Here is a 22,672-nt window from a genome sequence, read left to right as displayed (position 1 = left end):
GAACCTAAAATACTTTAAGCCACTCTCGTACGAAATGTTACCTAATTTATTATATTATGTTGTTACACTAATACACTATATTAAATTTATTTATTTCTTTATTATATTATATTTTTATATTATGTATGTAATATATGCCTACTATATTGTTCTACATTACTTTGCTACGTTGTACGATTGTTATTATCTTTGTTACAATAACTATATTGAACTACATTACCATATTACTACCTATAGTCTATCTGTCTATTGACATATGTAAAAACTGTCAATTAATATAAATGTCAACAACATGGAAAAAACAAGTTAGGAAAGATTTGAGTGTTCTAAAAGTATTGTAATTTGTAAAACAACGCAATAAACTATAATTCCATATACCTATAAATTAAAAAGAATTTGGCGACCTTCATATTTTAGTACCGATGTTTTTAATATAAGAATATTGGCTAGTATGAATCTATATATTACCTTCCTAAAATCTAATTACTCAAATGTTGATATTTTTTAATACTGGCTTGTATAAATTTATTTTTTATAGATAATACAATAAGAATACAAAAAATCGCAACTTTGTATAGTAACTATTCTATCGACTATTAATAAATAACTATTAATATCATCAATCGTAACTGTGTTCTGATAACTAACGGACAGACACAACAGGGATATAAGGTGTTCTAAACTTATGTTTAAAAACCTAAGACCAAAAAAATATTGAACATTTTAACTAATTACAAATTGTACAAAAAGAGCAAACTAATTTTGAAAATTATATTATGTCTAGAAAATGCTTATTTAAATTTTTGGAAAATATCAAGTGTCTACAACGGTTATTAATTTTTGAATTGTAACAAAAAATTAACAAACTCGATACAGTCAATAACTTGTTTTGCATAAATATTACAGATTGTTAGTAATTTTTTTTTTTTTTTTGTTTTTTTCTGATTATAATTATATTATTTTCTTTTGATCCATCTAATTCCAATAAGATCTACTCTAGTACTAGAAACCACCCATTAAATTGAAGTTAAAACATTTTTTCTGCTCCTAAGAGAGACTAGTTAGACATACAAAAAAACATAGGTACGTGCAGTGCTTTTTTTCCTTAAGTATACAGATTTACTTGTAGACTGTTTAAATGGTTTAATTTTTAATATACTGCTAACAATATTAACTATTATTATTAATATCAATGACTTGTTTAAAAAATAATTGAAAAATTTGATCCTTATTATATTACTATAATATTATGTACCTACTTTGAACTTTGAGAGTTGTTGAATTGCTTATAATGGCAAAGGTGATAGAAACTAAAAACCGTAAAAAACATTTAATGAAAATAATTTTTTGCCCTTATTTTATCACAATCAAAAATTTTTTATTTTATTCAATCTAACTATATAAATTTGAATTTTAAATAATACTACATTATATTATATTACAATAAATTATATTTGTTAGTGTAGGTACCTAAACTCAAAATGAATAAGCTACAACTATTGTTGTTCATTTAGACTCTGAAATTTATAGAGATAATTTATGTAAATATTTTAAAAGTTAAATTGCTAATTTGCATTAAGTTAGGGTCGTGAATCTGAAATATTTCACATGATATTTTCACTTTGAAATATTTCAAAGTTGAAACTTTCACCCTTCTTGAAATATTGAATAATATATTTTTTAACTGCGTGTTTCGGTATGTTTCATAAATTATCACTATAGATGGTCATACTGATTTCATACCTGATTAGTGGTTATCAATATTTAATTATAAAAATGATGTATACACTATACTAAGTAGAGGCGTTTACTGTACTTTCTACTATATAGTTTCAAATTAAAACTTGTTTTTTTTTTTATCTTTTATTAATATGAAATATTTCATGAAAGTTTCGTGAAATATTTAAAAAAAAAATTTCAGAACCCATATTAAGTGTTTCAATAGTTATGTAAGTTTTAAAACTTAGGCAAGAGGTTTTCTAGAAAGAAGTTAGTGACTACAGTTTATAAATTTTAATTAAAAACCACTGCGATAAGCACCACGTGGATGTTATAATTTACCAGTTATAAATATGTAATTAAGCATTTTCGTCTCATCTCTCGTTTTAATTTATTTTAAATATTAACATCTTAAGTCAACTAGCTTACTTACATCATTGTACATATTTCATTATTTGATTCATTTTTTTATTATTTTTATTTTTATTAGATATAAAACTATTTAAAGCAAATTACTAGTTATTTTATTTTTCACCCATAGGTTACCTAAGTATGAACTTATATTTTGATCGACCATTAGAATATATAATCTAAATAAACCATGCATGAGATAACATAACAATGATTAATAAATAGTAATTGATCACCGTAAATTATTCGATATTCCCGGTCATTTCCGAGGATTACCGACTACCGGAAAATGCCCGACGCCAATGTGCGTGTAAGATATATTATAGTCGCGATAAATTCATAATAAGTCCTTTACTCCTATTTACGTTAACGGATCATTTACATTTTGGCAAAAACCTTCATCGCCGAAACGGCTACATTACAACATAATATTTTATTTGTATTATTACCATTAATCGTCAAAACTGAAAACTGCGAGGTCTGGAACAACGACGACGAAAATGTCGTGTTCAGGTTTTACATTAGCATCGGAGACTGTTAAATCTATAACGTACCTTAACATATAGTTATAACGATTAACTATTGTAACTAAGGGCGACCGTTTACACACACACACACACACACACACACACACACACACACACACACACACGTGTACATTTATGTGCACAGCTCATCCGTCTTAGAGCTATGTAAATCGTCACAAAGTCATCACATCTATTTCGATAGATCGTTTTTGTTTTTATGTCGTTCGTTTTAGTTTTAATCACTAGCAGAACTGGGGACTTAATGCATTTGCAATATTTGCATGTCTTTCGTACAAGGATTTAAGTTCGAGAAATGTTAGTTAACCATAATTATCATTATACTACAGCTATAGTGCACCACGCGTGGTATGTATGTACGCAATTCTATTTTGCATATTTTTGCATATTTTATATTATATATACCTGCATATAATATATCCTTCATATGCTCTGATCTGAGCATAATAAATGTCCCGTAGTTAATTTTTATTGGTAGTGTGTGAAGTGAACAACCATTGGCAACAATTATTTACCGTGCTGTTTTCTTATAACGTTTGTGTACTTTTTATGATTTATTAGAGTTTATTTTATTTTTTTTTATAATTATTCGATATAGACCTGCCTGTTCTTAAATTTAATCTAATCAATATTCACAGACCGTGGTTATACCTATTAAGTATAAAATAATTCGTCTCCTGTGATAAAACTTTCGGGAGATGAACGCAAACTACACGTACAGTAAGCTTAGGCGCGAGTACGGCCGACAGTGCTCGTTCGTTAAATCCGGCCCAACGGTGTTGGCCAACGTGACGCCAGAACCAGGAACGGAAGAACAACTGTGGTCACCAGAGAACCCAGTGGACAAAAGCACCAATAAAGGCAACGATTGGTCGGAGCACGAAGTAATTTTAATGATATGTTATCATTTTGTTTTTTTGGCATGATGTTATTACAATGTCGTCATAACTCGAAAAGTCAAAATTAAGTTTAGACCAATCGAACCATCCAAAACTTGAAATTAAAAATCGTCATTGCTATTATTACACATTTAAATACGTGTTTTCAAAGTATATCAGTACGTGGTCTACCTAAAATTGTAGTTCACCATTATTTTTCATAACTGTATTTATACTTACTATAATATTTTCTAAATATTATAAATTAAATTTAAAAAAGGTGGGCAGATGGGAACTGCTCTGCTGTACATTAGGTGTCTTGTGGGATATTACGGATGTGTTAAATATGAATTCAATGATCAAAAATCGTTGTATACGAAAAACGGTTCTGAGCGAAGACAGTCTGGCAGACTATATTACTAAGTATATATTATGATATTATTATTAATTTTAAAATGTAAAGAAATTAAGTTAGTAAGTTAGTACAGTAAGTTGAATTGATTTTTGATGAAAACACTGTATTTGAAAATACCAATGTGCGTATAAAATATAATGTTTTACTCATATAGTTATAATACATATACTTTAAAAGTTGTAATAGTACCTACCCAGGAATAATATTTTTAAATTATAATAATTTGATTAAAATGAGAAAATTAATCAAAATTCTAAAAATTTTCAAATTATTTTTTAGGTAGACATTCAAAGAAACCTTTTTTCATAGATAACATTTGAAAATATAACATAATATTCCTCATACGTTTTTCTACCTTTAAAAACAGTTTACAGGAAAGTCCGCTATTTATAGCTATGAGATATTTTTGATTTGTATTAATGTTGTTTGTAATTATTAAGTTTGATTATTTGTACAATAAATCGTACTTATATACAATTATACTTAAGTATGACTGACCCACCGTCACTGCTCAGAATCATTTTTTGTATGCAAAAATGTATCATTGAATTCATATCTAACACATCTATTACGTATAATGACATACTCGATAACTACAGCTGTGCAGTAGAGCGGTACTTACTTGTCCACCTTTATTTTTGTTTTCGTTTTTACCGACGGTTTTGAAAACTACTGGAGTTGACAATTTTGACCTTCCAAATTCACCAACTAGATTCACTTTCCCAGCAGAAAAGATACCGAAGTTTAAGTCGGAGCATTATTTCGAGTTCTTTTCGTATACACAAACACAAATTTAAAAAAAAAACACGCACACATTATTGTGAAATCAATAGTTTCATAGCTCTGCTCGGAATATAGCATCATTATCATCAATCACACCATTATATACATTAAATTCAATTACATCAATTTATAAACTATTAACATTTTAAAATTTTAAATGAAAAAAAAATCACCGATCATTTTCTAAATTACATTGGTCGTTTAGAATCTAAAAAAATAATTGGTACCTAATAATTTAATAAAAATGTTTTGCTACCGTTGAAAAAATATTTTAAATTATCATAAGTCACTAATTCAATAGTCAAAGTCTGCTATAATCGGTATGGGGCGTACGAAAGTGATAGGCATAATTTTTAAGTATAATATTATGTTGGAAGTAAATAAAATGAGCACGTGAAACTAAAAAAATGTATAATATAAATAATAATATACCACACGCAATAATATACAATTATTACTATATTATAAACGTAAATATAAATTTATATAAGGTACCTATTAGTGAAATTTGTGTATACGTACGGATCTTACACTTTGTTATACTTTTATAGAATAAAAAACAAAAATAGAGGTAGAACGCATTCTCCTAACTTAATTTATAAATTATATTAGTTCTTTAATTATGTTTCAATACAGCTCATATTAAAGGAAGTCTGAATTTGATTGAACGTTGATTATTATTTCCAAATATAGTTGTACAATGCGTTTTAATTGTGCCACGCTGAAACATTTCGTAAATATTATGTACTATTAAATAGTTGTAAATACACAATGTATATACATACATTATAATGGCGAGCCCGAGATCATAAATTTGGAAAGCATACATGATTTAAAAAGAGTTCAAAATCATCTTATTTTAAGTGTTTTATTATACTATTATAAATCATTTTGTACAAGGTTCAGTCTGCGGACGATGTATATTATACTTTCCAATGAGTATAAACCGTTGCTGCATAATTTATATGACCTGCGTAACAACGTTAGACTAATAAGTAATAAACATGTATAAGTATATAACGTGGTTAACAGAAGAATATATATATTGCTATAACCACATTATGAGACAGTTTAATGACTATATGTTTAAAGGAAACTGTTCGAGACCGTAACGCAGAAGAATACGGCAGAATACGGTTATAAATAATGGTATAATTTATCGTTATAAACAACGCCACCATAAATACGGTTAATATATTTCTTTTTCTTTATAACATTTAAAGTATTAACAAAATACTTTTGATAAAAAGTAACTCCATAAAAATAAAACTGTACATGGTTAGGTTAGGTTTATAGCCAGTGTTCGGATTAGATAAGTACTTTTTTATCTAGATAAAGATAAGGATAATGCAATTCAAATGTATCTAGATAGATATAAAAGATAACTTAACTCATATTTATCTAGATAAAAATAAAGATAAATACTTTTTATCTAGATAAAAAAAAAGATACAATTATTTTTTAAATGGTTTTAAATGGTTTTAAATTTAGGTATATTTTAGTTGGACACTAGGAACATAATAATAATAATGATGTAAATAAAAAAATTACATTATTTATAAACCATAAACATTGTTTGAGAATCTGTATAAATATTTAAAAATGCGTTTGTACAATTTCGCGATTTTTATCAATAAAAAATGTATCTAGATGAATTTATTTAGATTAGTAAAAAAATTATCTAAAATGAACGTTTAGATACCTTGTAACTATTCATCTAGATAAGTCCAAACACTGTTTATAGCATTAAAACCAAATATTTTAGTTCATCCAACAGTTATTACCGGAGTGGAAATTATAATTTGCATAGAGAAGAGTGGTGCATATCTCGCTATGATTCACTTATGGACAATAGACGGGCTTGACGCATTCAACAACGACACAAAAGAGACAAAGTTTTTAACACAAGGGGTACAATGTGCACCTAACAGTATAAAGTTACATTAGGTGTCGTTGTAGTATATCAAATTACATAGGTAGACCGCATACAACACTGTCTACTGTATATAGCATATTTATATAACAAACATCTATACCTACGACACTATACTATACCATCCGGAACAATGATATAAGGACCGCCACCGCCGTGCTTAATTTTTTACGGTGCATTGTTATGTAGGCGAATACTGTGCGCGTGGAGTATGCCGAACGTGGGATTTTCCACACCGAAGGTGGTTGGCCCAAAGACATAAATCTGGACGATCCGGAACAAGTGGTCAGATTCCGGAAGAAGGCGGAAAAGGACGAAACGTATTTACAAGCGGTTATGCAAATGTCCAGCGTGAGTTTAGATTTTCTATAAATAATATTAATCTATAATAAAATTACATATAGGTATTCCGTATTATATCGTAGGTCACAGCTCACAATAAAATACGATATTCCGACAATAGTACCTACCTAATAACAATAACTTTCAAATTCGTTATAAGATGAAAACTCACATACGGCATACTATAAATCTACTTAAAATATTACTTTCAAATTTCAATAATAAAATTATAGTTACACGGCGTTATGGATAGGCAATTCGGGTACAGCTCTGTTGTGGGTCATATCTCACACCTTTGCAAACGCGAAACTTGCTATTGACGTATTGTCTGAATCTCACGTGAACATAAAACATACATAATATTTAGGTACGTATTGCAAAACCAGTTTTGTGTTATTAACTTTAATAATATATTGAATGATTCTATAATCAAATTTTTATTTAAGAACATTATTCCTTTGTTTATACGTTGGTTTTCTACAATATTTAATTATTAAACAAGTTATGTTGTAATATTTTACAAATTTGAAACTCGATTGAAAATTTAAATATTATAAAATATCTCTATTTACAAACACAAATAATGTTTGTACATTTAGGTTTGATAATAGGTCCTCTATAATAATATGACGTCTTCTTAACTTGTGTAGATGGGAAGACGACCACGACGAAATTTACCCGGTGACCATGTTCGATAAACTATACAGGCATCATTAAAACTAGTGCACACTTTCAAATGTCATGGTGCGTTTTTACATAGCCGCTTTTATTTTTTGACCATACTTTTTATACCAAATGGTAACATCACACTATTCTTATATAATCAAACGTGATCGTTGTGTTGAAATATTTTTAATTTTTCGTCGTTTGGTAAGTGGTGAGTGGCGACTATGAATACTAGAACAATAAGACCAAACTCGGCTTCTGAAAACGTCCCGTAATGAGTCACGCGATTAAATGGTAACGGGCTGCGCTGCGGTTGCAAAGGTTGCTACTTCAACCCGTAGAGTATAGGGATTATGAATGTTTTTTACGTTTTTTTTTTGGAAATTATAATATGTGTTACTTTGAACCAGGGCCCATTTAAATTGTATATCTTTAAAAAGTAAAAACATATTTTGTAACCGCAACACAGTCTGTGACCGTTTAATCACGCGACTCATTATACGGGACATATTTTCGAGTGGGCGGCCGTATAAATTTGGCCTACTTTTTTTCGTCTTCATTTGTGGTAACTAACAATTGTTTTATAATATGTATTATAATAATACGCAATATACAATTAATATAAAAATTCAAAATGGTGAAAACTAAAAACACAACACCATAAGAAGTTGTGCACCCAGGTTTGAGATTAAATGCTTAAAAGTTCACACGGTTATAGAACTATGGAAGTAAGACTTTCATTTTTAAATGGCTACATTTAGTGAAACCCATTTTTGTAAATAGTACAATGGTTGGTTTGCAGTTTTGACTATTTTCAACTATACAATAATGTTTTTATCCCCTCCCCCCCTCATGAAACAGCTTATAATGTAGTTAATAATGATGCAATGATAGTACCATTATTAAATGTTATTGTTATTATTAACTTTATTTGTTATTTGTTATGAATGATATATGACATATATATATACACTTCCATTACAAAGGATCTAAATGTCATGATATAATTTCCTATGATTCGGTCCGAGCGTTTACTATAATAATTGTATTTGATACTACAATATATATTATAGTTGTGCTTTTCAGCTCGCCGAACACTATATAAATCAAAACAATTCGATTGACATTTACCAACCATACTTTACTGACCCGAGCTGTCAGAAGATGCAAACGTTAGCACCGTCTTTCCGGACGGTGGCGGTCATGTCGGACCCTCGTGAACCGACCAGACCAGTGCAAAATATATCTTGGTCACCCGACAAGGGCACATTGGTTGCGGTAAGTTACGCTGACATGAGGTTCCAGATGGCCGACCCAGACACCAGTTTCGACTCGTTCATATTCGACTTGGGTGAGTGCGCAGAAAAACCGTTATAATCACTACTCTTATTTAACAAGTCGAGTGGTTTTATTCAAATGGTTTGAATATTTCGTGCCTCGCTGTTTCAGAGGACTCCACCGCTCCTTATTTTACGATTGAGTCGCAACATCCGATCGTAACACTCGAGTTCAACCACAGGGACGCGCAGTGCTTAGCTGGTGGTCTGATGAGCGGCCAGGTCGCGTTCTGGGACATCCGAAAGAGCTCAACCAACGTGGCCATCAGCAATATAAGGGACGGTCACCGGGATCCAGTCAGAAGTCTCCACTGGATCCATTCCAAGACCAGCACTGAGTTCTACACTGGTTCCAGCGACGGTCAGGTAATTCGTAGTATTTTTTGACGATACTGTAGTAAATATGGCCATTTCGAAATCTTAAATGTTTATATATTTTAATATAATATAATATATTTTATTTAAGGCAAGTTGCGTGCGTGGTTTTCTCGGCGACAAAGCTGATTTGCGTAAATACGAGTGATGTATTTAATATTCGGCGAATCTGATCAGATTCGTATATAGAAGTGTATAAATAATTTAGTTTTATATAGATGTTATAATCATATCTAAATATCTAATCACCATTCACTAATCTAGTCCTATTCCGCGGAGAAACCCCAAATTACAGTTAGTAGTTAATTCGAATTTACTATACATATAAGTAGTGTACAACGTACGTGTAAGCCGGTGAAAACCGGTCGTAAAACTTTTACGCACATAGTTCTAGCTGGTCACGAAAAATATACGCACGCAACTCGGATCCGTCGCAAAAAAATAACCGCTCACGTAATTCGATTGTCCGACCACTGTCGCTCTTTTTTTTGGCACGTGATTCGAATGCAGCCATATAAATATATAATATACAACTTTGATATTTGTAACAACTAAAGCCTAGTAAAAATACACAAATATAAAATACATCTATTATACGTATACTATGTAATTTGTCTGGATTAATCGGTCGTACTACATAGGTACTTCTGTGGTTGACTGACGATAGAGCTGGATTAAAATTAAACCTATGAGACCTATTATAGGAGCCTTTCGTCCCTTTTTTAAATATAATTTGATTTGTGTATTATAATGCTAATAGGTTGTAAAATTATGATGTCATGTTTAACACAGACAGTACTGATAATGTAATAAAATTAATAACACGTATATAAAATTTTAATTAAATTTGAATGTTTGTGATACAATTTTTCATAATATTTCTAATTGTTTTATATTTTGTCAGAAATTTGTCTACGTTCATGTAATTTAGTTTATTTATCATAATCTCCGTTAAGTACTTTTTATTATAAAACAGTCAATATATAAAATGATTAAATATAACTGATGGAATGATAATATTATAATATACTTAGACAGTGACAGTACAATTAAATAAGAACTTAACAAGTGAAGATGAAAATAAATATAATTTTTTGTTTAGTCAAAGACAGTTGTAACATTAATTTAACTTAGATTATTTTTAAATTATCAATATGTTCACAATCGCCCGTATTTCTTCCTCTTCAATCAGACACCAACTGGCGGACCAACTAATAATAATATAATATGAATAATAATCAATGACTTCTCGTTTTTCATGTATAATATTATATTAATATTATGTGCTTTTCTAGGTCATGTGGTGGGACGCCCGAAAACTCTCAGAACCCACGGAAGTGTTGATATTAGATCTATCGAAAGGTGAAAACGTCGATGAACCAGAATGGACTAAATGGGCTCGGTCACATGGGGTGTTTTGCATGGATTATGATCCTTCGATCCCAATACGATTTATGGTATGCATTGAAATTGAATCACCAACAATATTACGTGTATAATGTGATCTACGATAAAAATACTAATTATAGTAATTTTATGACCATGACGCCCACGCCATTCCCAGCATTGCCACGTAAACATCAAACTCCCCCAAACGCACCAAACGAAATAATATATTATTAAACCATTGGTTTATTATTTTACTCAGCAATTACGATGCGGTAAACTACTATATAATAATATATTACTATGAATATGGACTAGTTGTCACAAGCCAGTTAAATTGAGTTTTATTTTCACTAGGAACGGGTTTTCGGTATGTATTTAACTGCAAGATAAAGACTTTTAACTGAGAGTTAATTGTAAATTTTTAGTTTATCAGTTATTGGTTAAACAAAACCGTATGATAAAGTGTTGCAAGTGATGGACGATGGTTATAAGTTATCTATTGCTTTTTATACCAATTAAACATTTAAATATTAAAACATTTATTTTTTTGTTACTGAAAGATTAAAAATGATTTTATCTGATCATTATAATATGCTTATAACATTGGATAAAGTATAAGAATCTACAAAGCTACAACCCCTACATCTTAAATTTTTAAAGCATTTTTAAAAATAAATAATCAGTAGAATATTCAGTCAAATCTGTTGTATACTTGTATGATAGAGACGATGATGAAATATTAGAATTTATTAATTATTGGCGAAGACCTTACATAGTACAAGAAATAATAAATTAATCGTGTACGATTAAATAGGATATCATGATTTTAGGATAAGGTTAAGACTTTCTAAAGTTGTTGTTGAATAAGTTTTGAAATTAATAAGTTAATTAATTAACGATATATATGTAGACAACGAATGGTAAGTTTAGTCAAGTAAAAAAAAAAGTTTCTTTAGATGAATCAAATAAAAAATGGATACCTTTCTATTTTGTACAAAATAATACTAAGGTTAGGTTACGTTATGGTTAAGTCAATAACTTCAACCTTTAGTATATTTAGAATTTAAATTGTGTTGCTACACATTGACGGAATTCAGGGATCTTAACCTTTCAATAAAATATATATTAATTACTGCAGATATCTAGTGGTTACAAAAATACCAGTCATAATGTAATAATATAATTCCAATAGGAAATATTGAAGAGCTATACTCATTGTATACTCAATGAATCTATAATCATTAGTTTACTGCTTGTCCAATAATTGGCTACATAAACACACTATTTTTACAAATAGAGTTTTCACGAATTCGAGTTTACTATTTTATCATTTAATTTTGTTATTATTTTATTGTTCTTGATTAAAAATCACCATGTATTTATGTGCAATGTGCATGCAGATTTATAATGTATTCACGTGTATAATAGATAGGCACAGAGACTGGATTGGTGTTCAACGGCAACCGTAAAGGCAAAACGGTTTTTGAGAAAATATCGTCCACGTACAACTGTCACTATGGTCCAGTATATTCAGTGCAGCGGAATCCAGCTTTTTTAAAAAACTTCATGACCGTTGGAGATTGGCAGGTGAGAATATGGTCGGAGGACGTGAAGGAATCGCCCATAATGTGGACCAAGTACGTATTAGTCGTATTATATTACTAACTACGAATATACTTCTGGGTCCCCTAGCGTCCAACGTGATAGATAATTATAATAATAATATAAGTCACCTTTAAGAGGACGCTACACCCGCATGCGTTGTCTTCGTCTTACAAATGCACAACATAGCAAAAACTGTTTTACGCGGGACAACTATGCTACCTCTGTATTTATAGTAGAATTTCCTAAATTCTACAACACTTAAGGAAGAACCTTATCTGTGTCGTAGCGTTTTTGTTTTTTTAATAGCACTCATCAATAGTTTTTAATAATTCAACGAAAAAAACTAAAAAAACCTTAGGTATGTTGTCACTGATAACTTTAATTGTATTTATGTTATCCAAATAATAATAACGCTATAACACAGATAAAGTTCTTCCCTATGCGTTGTGGAGTTTTGGTAATTTTACTATAAATACCTACAGTAGGAGCATAGTTGTCCCGCGCAAAACAGTTTTTGCTATGTTGTGAAATACGACGGAGACAACGCATAGCGTCCTCTTAAACGACTAGATAACCACTACCTAGGCGTAGGGTGATTTGTTAATATACATTCTCAGAACACATCAAATTGTATCTAAATTGTACATATAATCTGAAATACCGAATAAACAAGTTATGAAAGTACCAACCACGGGAAAACCAATTCTATCTCGGAGATAGGCGAAATGCAAAGTAAACAGCGGCTGAGAGTAGTCAATCTTCGGGAAGATCCATTTCTAAGAAAGGATTATGACAAGTAAAAATGGGTAGCGACCGCATAACATTTAGACCTGACATAAGATCAATATACAATATACTATCAATACTTCTAGAACGATCGAACATAATAAAATATTATATTTAATAAATACTTATAAGAACATATACGCCACAATCACAGATACATTTGTACAAAACACACACTCGTATTTGAGAGTGGGCTGTAAGCATTTTCGAGAAGATTGTGGATGGACATCGCATTCAGATACTCTTATCGATAGGCTGGGGCTTGTTGCTTAATAGCAACGAATAAAAAATAATAATATTAATTCAACTTACAAGCTATAATAAATAATAACAATATAAAAAATCCAGACTGACAATCCGTCTCCGCTCAGAATCGTTATTCTTATACAATGATATTATATCATTGAATTCAAGTTTAACACAATCCATTATACATTGACACTCTTGTAACCAACTGTATAGCAGAGCGACATCCACTTACCCGTTTTTTGATTAATATAAGTTTTAGTAAAAATACATGTATATATTGTATAATGTAGATTATAGATATCTAAAGTTACATTTTACGTTTTAGCTTTTAACCACTAACACTGTGCCGAAAGTTCCAACTATATAGGGTCCAATTTGTTACTAGACACCCGCCTAAAATTTGAATATTTAAGCATTTATACTTATCCAAAAGGTGATAACAGGTACAAAATTAATAATTTAAAAAAAAACACATACATAGGTAGTTATTGTAAACATTATACATTAATCACTCAGTTCAGAATCTGAAGTCAAAAGATACGCCAAGTGTGGCAAAAAAAACAAAGTATTTATAGACAAAATATAAGAAAATAATTTTAAAAAATATTATGAGTTAAAGTATTTAATGATCTTTATTTTGTAGACATCATGACGTGAAACTGACTGACGGTGCGTGGAGCGAATCGAAGCCATCGGTCTTCTATACTACTAGAGCTGACGGTTGCCTGGATGGTTGGGACATCTTGCAGAAACAAAAGGATCCAATACTCACCGTTAAGGTATTTCCAATCAGAACTTCCGAAATGGTTTTTAAATATTTTAACTAGTTCAGGGATTATTTCGTAGGTGATATCCATAAATTGGTTCCTGCACCTGCCTATTATTTAAAATTGTTTTAAAAACAATACAATAAATTGGTAAACAATTTATCACTTTATTTAATTACGTAAAAATGTTAATGTTCAAACGAGTTATATTTGTCTGCTTAATTCTAAAACTTATTTTTTATTTATTGACAGTTGTATATAACAGATTATTATTTTAGATTCTGAGCGAAGCGATGAATGTATTGATTTTACAATGATGTACAATGTGTTTTTTTTTTTTTATTTATTTTTATTTTTGTGTCTGTCATCACCTATTAGGACAGTAAAAGTGCTTGGATTTTCTTCAACAGTAACTTTTCTGACAGGAAATTGAATCTAGTTGGTACTTTGGGGGGTCAAAAGTAAAAATTTCCCAGTAGTTTTCATAAGCGACGTGAAAAACAAAAGAAAAATTAAGGAAAAACGGGAATTTTTACGCAAAATCTGTTTTTGAGAAAATCGATTTTGGTTTTTGGTGTAACTCTAAAACAAATGACCGTAGGGACATGAAATTTTGACTGAATGTTTATATAAGCATTTTCTATACACTATAAAATTTACAAAATATTTTGACTCTTTTTGAGCTGTTTACGGCCATTGTCAGTTTTCAATTTTTTTAGTTTTTTTTTCTATAAATATCAATAAAATTTTATCTGTTGAGTAAAAAAGCTTGAAAATTTAATAGAAGGCTCCTAGTTTATTGTTTCAAAGGCCGATGAAAAAAATTCAAAATCCTTAATCACAGTTTTTAATTATAAGCATTTAAAGTTCAAATTTTGACAAAATACGGAAAAATCACGAAAAATAGCAAATTATTTTGATGAGAATTCATAAAAATTTTTCTTTTTAAATCTAAGATTTGAAAATGTAATATAAGATTACTCATAAGTTTGTCTACCTTTATCAAAAAAAAAATGTCTAGAAGAAACTTAATTTAAATTTTTATGAGCGTCTGAAATTTATATTTTTACAACATTTGATATTTACTCGATTTCTCATGTAACAATTTTCTTATTTTATTGTAATTAAAAAACGAATGACTGTATATACTTGAAAATTTCACTGAATGTTTATATTAGCATTTTCTATACACCATAAAATGTTGAAAATATTTTGACTCTTTTTGAGCTGTCTACGGACATTGTCAGTTTTCAATTTTTTTAGTTTTTTTTTCTATAAATATCAATAAATTTTTATTTGTTGGGTAAAAAAGCGTGAAAATTTAATATAAGGCTCCTGATATATCGTTCTAATAGCAGTTGAAAAATATTAAAAATACATATGCACAATTTTTTTTTATAAGCATTTAAAGTTCAAATTTTGACAACATTTATCAAATTTATAATTTATTAATTATTTTCTGGTTAAAAATGTATAAAATGTTTAACTTTTATGGCTAAAGATTGAAAATTTAAAACAAGGCTCCGAGTAAATAGGTTATATATAAATTACTTTATTCACAATAATATCATCAAATATACTTGGTAAAATCATAGGCTGACTGACCGTTTTCGCTCAGAATCGTTTTTCTTATACAATGATATTATATCATTGAATTCAAATTTAACACCATCCATTACAGTGACCCACTTGTAACCTACTGTACAGCAGAGCGACATCCACTTATCCACCTTTTTTACTTATTGGTCTTGTGCAGTTGTGCATTACAATTTTATTAGGGATATATTCTATCTAATATACATAAAGGATGCATCCTATAAGACCTGAAGTATATATGTTTTTGTTCTAGAAAATCTCATTTGAACTAATTTTTAGGCAAATCGAAAATAACCTATTTCGGGCAACCGAGGGAAATATGACGTCATGATAATGAAATTCAATTCGCTGATATCTCTGTATTTTTTTTTTACTTTTTTCAGTTATTGTATAATATCATGTTTCTAGGTGGCTGACAAAGGGTTAAATTGCATTCGGTGTCACGAAGGTGGTGCTCTATTGGCCGTCGGTGATGACTGCGGCAAGACTTACGTGATCAAAATGAACGATTGGTTCGTCACTGCCGGAAAAAATGACAAAGCGCTGTTGACGGCGGTGAGCATTATTCTTAACAACCCCCACACACAAACAAACACTCACACCCACACACACGTGTGCTCACGCAGAGGCATGTTTGTTTGTACTCAATTATAATTTATAATCACAGTAACAAGTTATTCTTATATATATTTTGACAGATGTTTGATCGGGAAACGAGGCGTGAAAAAATCATCGAGGCAAAACAACGGGAATTAAAGCTAAAGACAAAAACGTCGGCAAAAGCCGACACCACTACGACAAAGGATAAACAAGCCCAGTTGGCCGAAACTGAAATCCGAATGGTCCAAGAAGCAGAAAAAGAATTTATGGAGCTCATCGACATGGTTGTGAGTTGTTGTCTGTGTTACAATAATCTACTCGTATTGTTATTATACAATTATTATCTATTGTATAGAGATAAATCATATTTAAATTACGTATATAAGAGAAAAAATAAATTTCATGAATACTATTCTGTACTTATAACATTACACCATCATGCGTAGGTTCCCACCAATGGCTTTTTTCTAAACCACTCTTTTACAAATTGACTTAGTAACATATAGCAATAACATTTAACAATTTCGTAGATAAGCAATTTCATATAAATAATCGTGTTCATGCGTTATAATGCAGTTCGTTCCTTGTTTTGGTTTCAGAAAAAACAATCATCGAATGACAATGATAACACGGACGAATTAGAAAAACTAAACGAAGTTGAGGATAGTTGTAGTAATGAATTGAACGATCAGAAAATTATTGATCAATAATGATGAATGATTATAATAATAAATGTTCTGGGGAAAACCATATTCTAGGTTCTTCATAAATCATACTGCTCTATGAACCCAGAAATGATTTGTTAAAACATCAACATATTATAATTATACTATACTATACTTATCATTATAGATATAGGAAAGAATTATGTAAAAATGTAAAAATGTACGACAACGTTTTATGATTTGAGTTTTAATAATACTATCAATAATAAACAAGTACTTACAAAATATTATGTACGATATTATATTGATACGAAAAAAATAGTACAAAACAATGGTTGAAAAAGTAAAAACTGATTATATATTATAAAACTATAGCTGATCCCGCGCACTTCGTTGCCAGTAAATAATTACAACTTTAAAAAAAATTGTGATTGTCCAACTCCTGGTAGGCAATCCGACTACGTCGGATAATGGACAATGAGCAACAGCATATCATGTGGGTAATGTGCGAAAATATGATTTTATTGTACCTGCAGATCTGCCGATTAACCAATGGCAACCAATAATAAATATATACTAATTTCAACTAACATTATTAAAATCGGTAAAGCCGTTTCGGATAAATACGTTATTTTAAGTTTTAACATTATTATTTTCGTAACGCTGTCGTCCAAGTTACCACCGTGGTTTTTCCCCTGATCTGCCAGAATAACCAATGGCAACCACAATAATAAATAAATACTGATTTCTATTAATTTGTTATCCTATATAACCAATAGCAACCGTTTATAAACAACGATTTCCACCGTAAATCTCAAAATCCCCGTTTGAGCACCTCCCCGGATGGGTGGTAGGATCGTGAAAATTTATTCTCAGACCCACTGAATATACGCACAAAATGTCATAAGAATCGGTCCAGCCGTTACGGAGGAGTGCTACCACTAACACTGTGACACTAGAATTTTATATTATAGATTAAATAAGATGTAATATTATACCTAGGTGTGTACTGTGTATATACCTAATATAATCATCATATTTTGAACCTAACCTTTATAGTAGTATCATCTAGAGTCCTCTTACAATTGGTGAGTTCAAATCAAACGTTTCCACCGTCGTTTTCTAAGCTTCGCTGGATCTTTACTTGATACCTCCACGTAAAAAATCTGGAAAAAGCAGACATCCGATGCGTTATCGGTCAATCCTTGGTACACTGAAATATTGACGGGCGGAGACACAACGGCGGCTTACACCTTTATTTAGAACCTTAAATATTGTGTCAGCTTTATTGTGAAATGCCAAAATCCAAATGGTGGTGAAGGGTCATAATATTATAAATAATTAGCGACTAACGTTTCAGCAATCCGATCACTATATGTCTATATATATGCACCTGGGAGCTATGATCTTTAATTTTGATATAAATAAGACATACCAATTATTAATATATCATATAATATTATAAATGGTCACTTTCTCTGCAGAACACTCTGCCGCAATACGCTATGCTGTAAATTAAACAAATTCCTTCTGATTTCACTTGTAGCCTACTAAAAATTAATTGAGTTTTAATTGCCAGTAGGTGGTCGAGAGGTGAATTAAAACAAACTAGGGAAAATACGTATATGTACCTACCGACCTCTGTCTGTGTAAAAAAATTAATATGTGACCATACATCTATAGATACCGACCATTTTGAAGTCAAATATCTCGACTTGGAGTGCTAAATCTCAAATCATAAAACAATTTGTCAACAGGTACCAACACTTTTGAAGTATGTTATGACTTATGACGTATCAAACTGCATACATAATATTTACAATACAAATAATATATAGGTACCATTATAATATACATATTAGACATATCTAACTAGAATACATTAAATATTTATTATAATATAATTTAAGCATTATAACCATAAAAGAGCAAAAAAAAGAAAAAAACACGTTGGGTTTTATCATTTGATGATCTCTCTCCTCATTTGACATCATTGTGATATTTGTTGTATTTTGTATAATATTTATCATAATAATATTATTTGCTTATTGCGTCTTGGCCCTTAAATCATAAATTGTAATACCTTTTCAATAAAAAAATATATGTGCATGTATATAAGATATGATTAGTCATACCTATAATATTATTTAAACACTTTATCACAAAAATATAACGCATAGTTACGAATAGTCCACTCATTTTCAATACACATTAAAGTAAATTAAATTCCGATTTGCCAGATTTATAATCATAATAGTTATTAATGATGCATTAATAGCTTTTGTAGAATATATTATTATATACTTAAATGAGTACTGTGAAATAAATTGAAATGTATTAATAAGAACAAAATATAATTTAAATGACGTTAGTACTTTTCATCGTTTTAATTAACTTTTCATTTCATGTTATCAATATTGTATCAAATAAATTTTCTTTTCCATTGTATTTGACATTTATACCTAGATACACGTATTAAAAATATGATGTCCATTTCCTGTATTTAATATAGATAATTCTAAAGTTACTGTTCACTTCGAATTTAGACTACACAATTTATTTCAAATGCAATAGTTAGATTTTAGTTATCACTGAAAGCACAGTAAACTTCATTAATTTATTCCTTCTTTGATATTTGTCCAATTTGTTTTCGGTATGTATTTGGATTCGTCATGTATTTTATAATTCACTGACCAAAGTGGATCCACCTTGCCATGGAAATCATAAAATCAATGTAGTATTGATTACAGCTGCTTTTGAATTTTTAAAAGCAAAGAAATATATACATGCGCTTATAGCACTCAAATGGTTAAGTAAACATATTTTGATTAGTGGTCAAATAATTCTTGAAAGTACTTTACCATTTTTGTGTGTAACTCGATCACAAATGACGAAATATTTGTAGATATTTTTACTTTTATACCTATATCGAAGTTAAAACTTAGAACCGAACAAAAATAAATTGTGCGCACACAACTCTATAATTTAATAACATATTTTATTTTATATTTTTCTTAAAATGTGTGTCATGCGAGAAAGGTATACTTAAATAGTTAAATATATTTCTGAAAATATTATGTTTTGTTTGGTGTTTATTTGTGTTTATTTATATTTATTATGAAGTCAACAACATTTTACAAAATAATAATATATATTTAGTAGGTAATATTAAATTATGAATACCCACTTAGGTAGGTACGTATTGAATGTTGTGCAATATACTCATATAATTATATAAAATACAAACATCAATGATATTACAGTCAATTAGTATTTATTTGAAACGTTTCAGGTATTTAATTAAAAAAAATTTGAAATAATATTATATTCTAGTGTACCTGTGTACTTATAATTGTTATGATTTTCATTGAAGAATGAATACACGTTACATAAAATTTTACTAATTTATTATATTAGACTATACTATAGCTAAAATGTAAATGTATTATTAATAATATATAATATTGCATTTAAAGATAATAATGATTTTTTTGTTAGGTATTTATAAATTATAAAAGTGTTTATAACAAATTAATTATATAATGCATTTTAAGAATTTCAATTGGTATACTTAACCAAATATAATATGATACACTTTTGTTTTTACTGTATGTATAGAATTTCAATAGGTAAATGTGAAATAATAAAATATATACAATATAAATGTTATGCTTTAGGTTACTTTAATTCTTTTTTTAAATTAAATTCAGTTTACAATTTAAAAAATATGGATAAGTGGATGTCGCTCTGCTGTGCAGTAGGTTACAAGTGGGTCACTGTAATGGATGGTGTTAAATTTGAATTCTATGATAAAATATCATTGTATAAGAAAAACGATTCTGAGCGAAAACGGTCAGTAAGCCTATGATATTACTAAGTATATTTGATGATATTATTGTGAATAAAGTAATTTATATATAACCTATTTACGTGGAGCCTTGTTTTAAATTTTCAATCCTTAGCCATAAAAATTAAACATTTTATACATTTTATACATTAACTACAAAATAATTAATAAATTATAAATTTGATAAATGTTGTCAAAATTTGAACTTTAAATGCTTATAAAAAAAAATTGTGCCTATGTATTTTTAATATTTTTCAACTGCTATTAGAACAATATGTGAGGAGCCTTATATTCAATTTTCACGCTTTTTTACCCAACAATTTATTTTTTATTGATATTTATAGAAAAAAAAACTAAAAAAATTGAAAACTGACAATGTCCGTAAACCGCTCAAAAAGAGTCAAAATATTTTCAAAATGTTATGGTGTTTAGAAAATGGTAATATAAACATTCAGTGAAATTTTCAAGTATCTACAGTCATTCGTTTTTTAATTACAATAAAATAAGAAAATTGTTACATAAGAAATCGAGTGAATATCAAATGTTGTAAAAATATAAATTTCAGACGCTCATAAAAATTTAATTTAAGTTTCTTTTACACATTTTTTTTTTGATAAAGGTAGACAAACTTATGAGTAATCTTATATTACATTTTCAAATCTTAGATTTAAAAATCAAAATTTTTATGAATTCTCAACTCAAAATAATTTGCTAATTTTCGTGATTTTTCCACATTTTGTCAAAATTTGAACTTTAAATGCTTATAAATAAAAACTGTGACTAAGGATTTTTAATTTTTTTCATCTTCCTTTGAAACAATAACCTAGGAGCCTTCTATTCAATTGTCAAGCTTTTTTACTCAACAGATAAAATTTAATTGATATTTATAGAAAAAAAAACTAAAAAAATTTAAAACTGACAATGGCCGTAAACAGCTCAAAAAGAGTCAAAATATTTTGTAAATTTTATGGTGTATAGAAAATGCTAATATAAACATTCAGTCAAGATTTCATGTCCCTACGGTCATTTGTTTTAGAGTTACACCAAAAACCAAAATCGATTTTCTCGAAAACAGATTTTGCGTAAAAATTCCCGTTTTTCCTTAATTTTTCTTTTGTTTTTCACGTCGCTTGTGAAAACTACTGGGAAATTTTTACTTTTGACCCCCCAAAGTACCAACTAGATTCACTTTCCTATCAGAAAAGTTATTATTGAAGAAAATCCAAGCACTTTTACTGTCCTAATAGGTGATGACAGACACAAAAATAAAAATAAATAAAAAAAAAAAACACATTGTACATCATTGTAAAATCAATACATTCATCGCTTCGCTCAGAATCTAAAATAATTAAATACCTACCTAAATCATTTGGGCACATATTTTAATAAATTAAAATAACATTATAAAATGTGATATAAATATTTAATTATTTCTATATACGTAATATATACCAGCTATATAGTGTACGTATTTAAATAAAAATAATAAGTACCTAAACAAAAATACACGAAAATGTAATCGTTAAATTAAACCAGAATATATTTTTTATTTTCGTTATAATTTATTTTCCTATATACATATCACGTAAGTACGTATTAGATATTATATTGTTATTTGTGGTATTATGTTTTTATCTCAGGTGTCATTTTTAACGTAAATTGATTGAAAATAAATGAAAATAAGTATGCAAACTGCAAATGTATATTTTGCATAAATAACAAACTGAAAAATTATTTTCAATGATATTTAAACAACTAGCTGGT

General features: G+C 29.0%; 1 protein-coding gene across 1 annotated transcript; it reads left to right on the top strand.

Moving 5' to 3' along the window:
* Positions 1–2,843: 2,843 nt before the first annotated feature.
* LOC132949250 (dynein intermediate chain 3, ciliary) lies at positions 2,844–17,283 on the top strand. The gene is made up of 11 exons (XM_061020034.1): positions 2,844–3,023; positions 3,314–3,559; positions 6,874–7,035; positions 8,779–9,043; positions 9,142–9,395; positions 10,700–10,861; positions 12,222–12,430; positions 14,077–14,212; positions 16,205–16,351; positions 16,495–16,683; positions 16,996–17,283. The coding sequence occupies exons 2-11, from the start codon at positions 3,374–3,376 to the stop codon at positions 17,104–17,106; spliced, it is 1,821 nt and encodes a 606-aa protein (XP_060876017.1). The 5' UTR covers positions 2,844–3,023; positions 3,314–3,373; the 3' UTR covers positions 17,107–17,283.
* Positions 17,284–22,672: the final 5,389 nt, after the last annotated feature.

The sequence above is a fragment of the Metopolophium dirhodum genome, chromosome 7 (genome assembly GCF_019925205.1).
Source record: "Metopolophium dirhodum isolate CAU chromosome 7, ASM1992520v1, whole genome shotgun sequence".
Taxonomy (NCBI): Eukaryota; Metazoa; Arthropoda; class Insecta; order Hemiptera; family Aphididae; genus Metopolophium; species Metopolophium dirhodum.
This window is presented reverse-complemented; position numbering and strand designations above follow the sequence as displayed.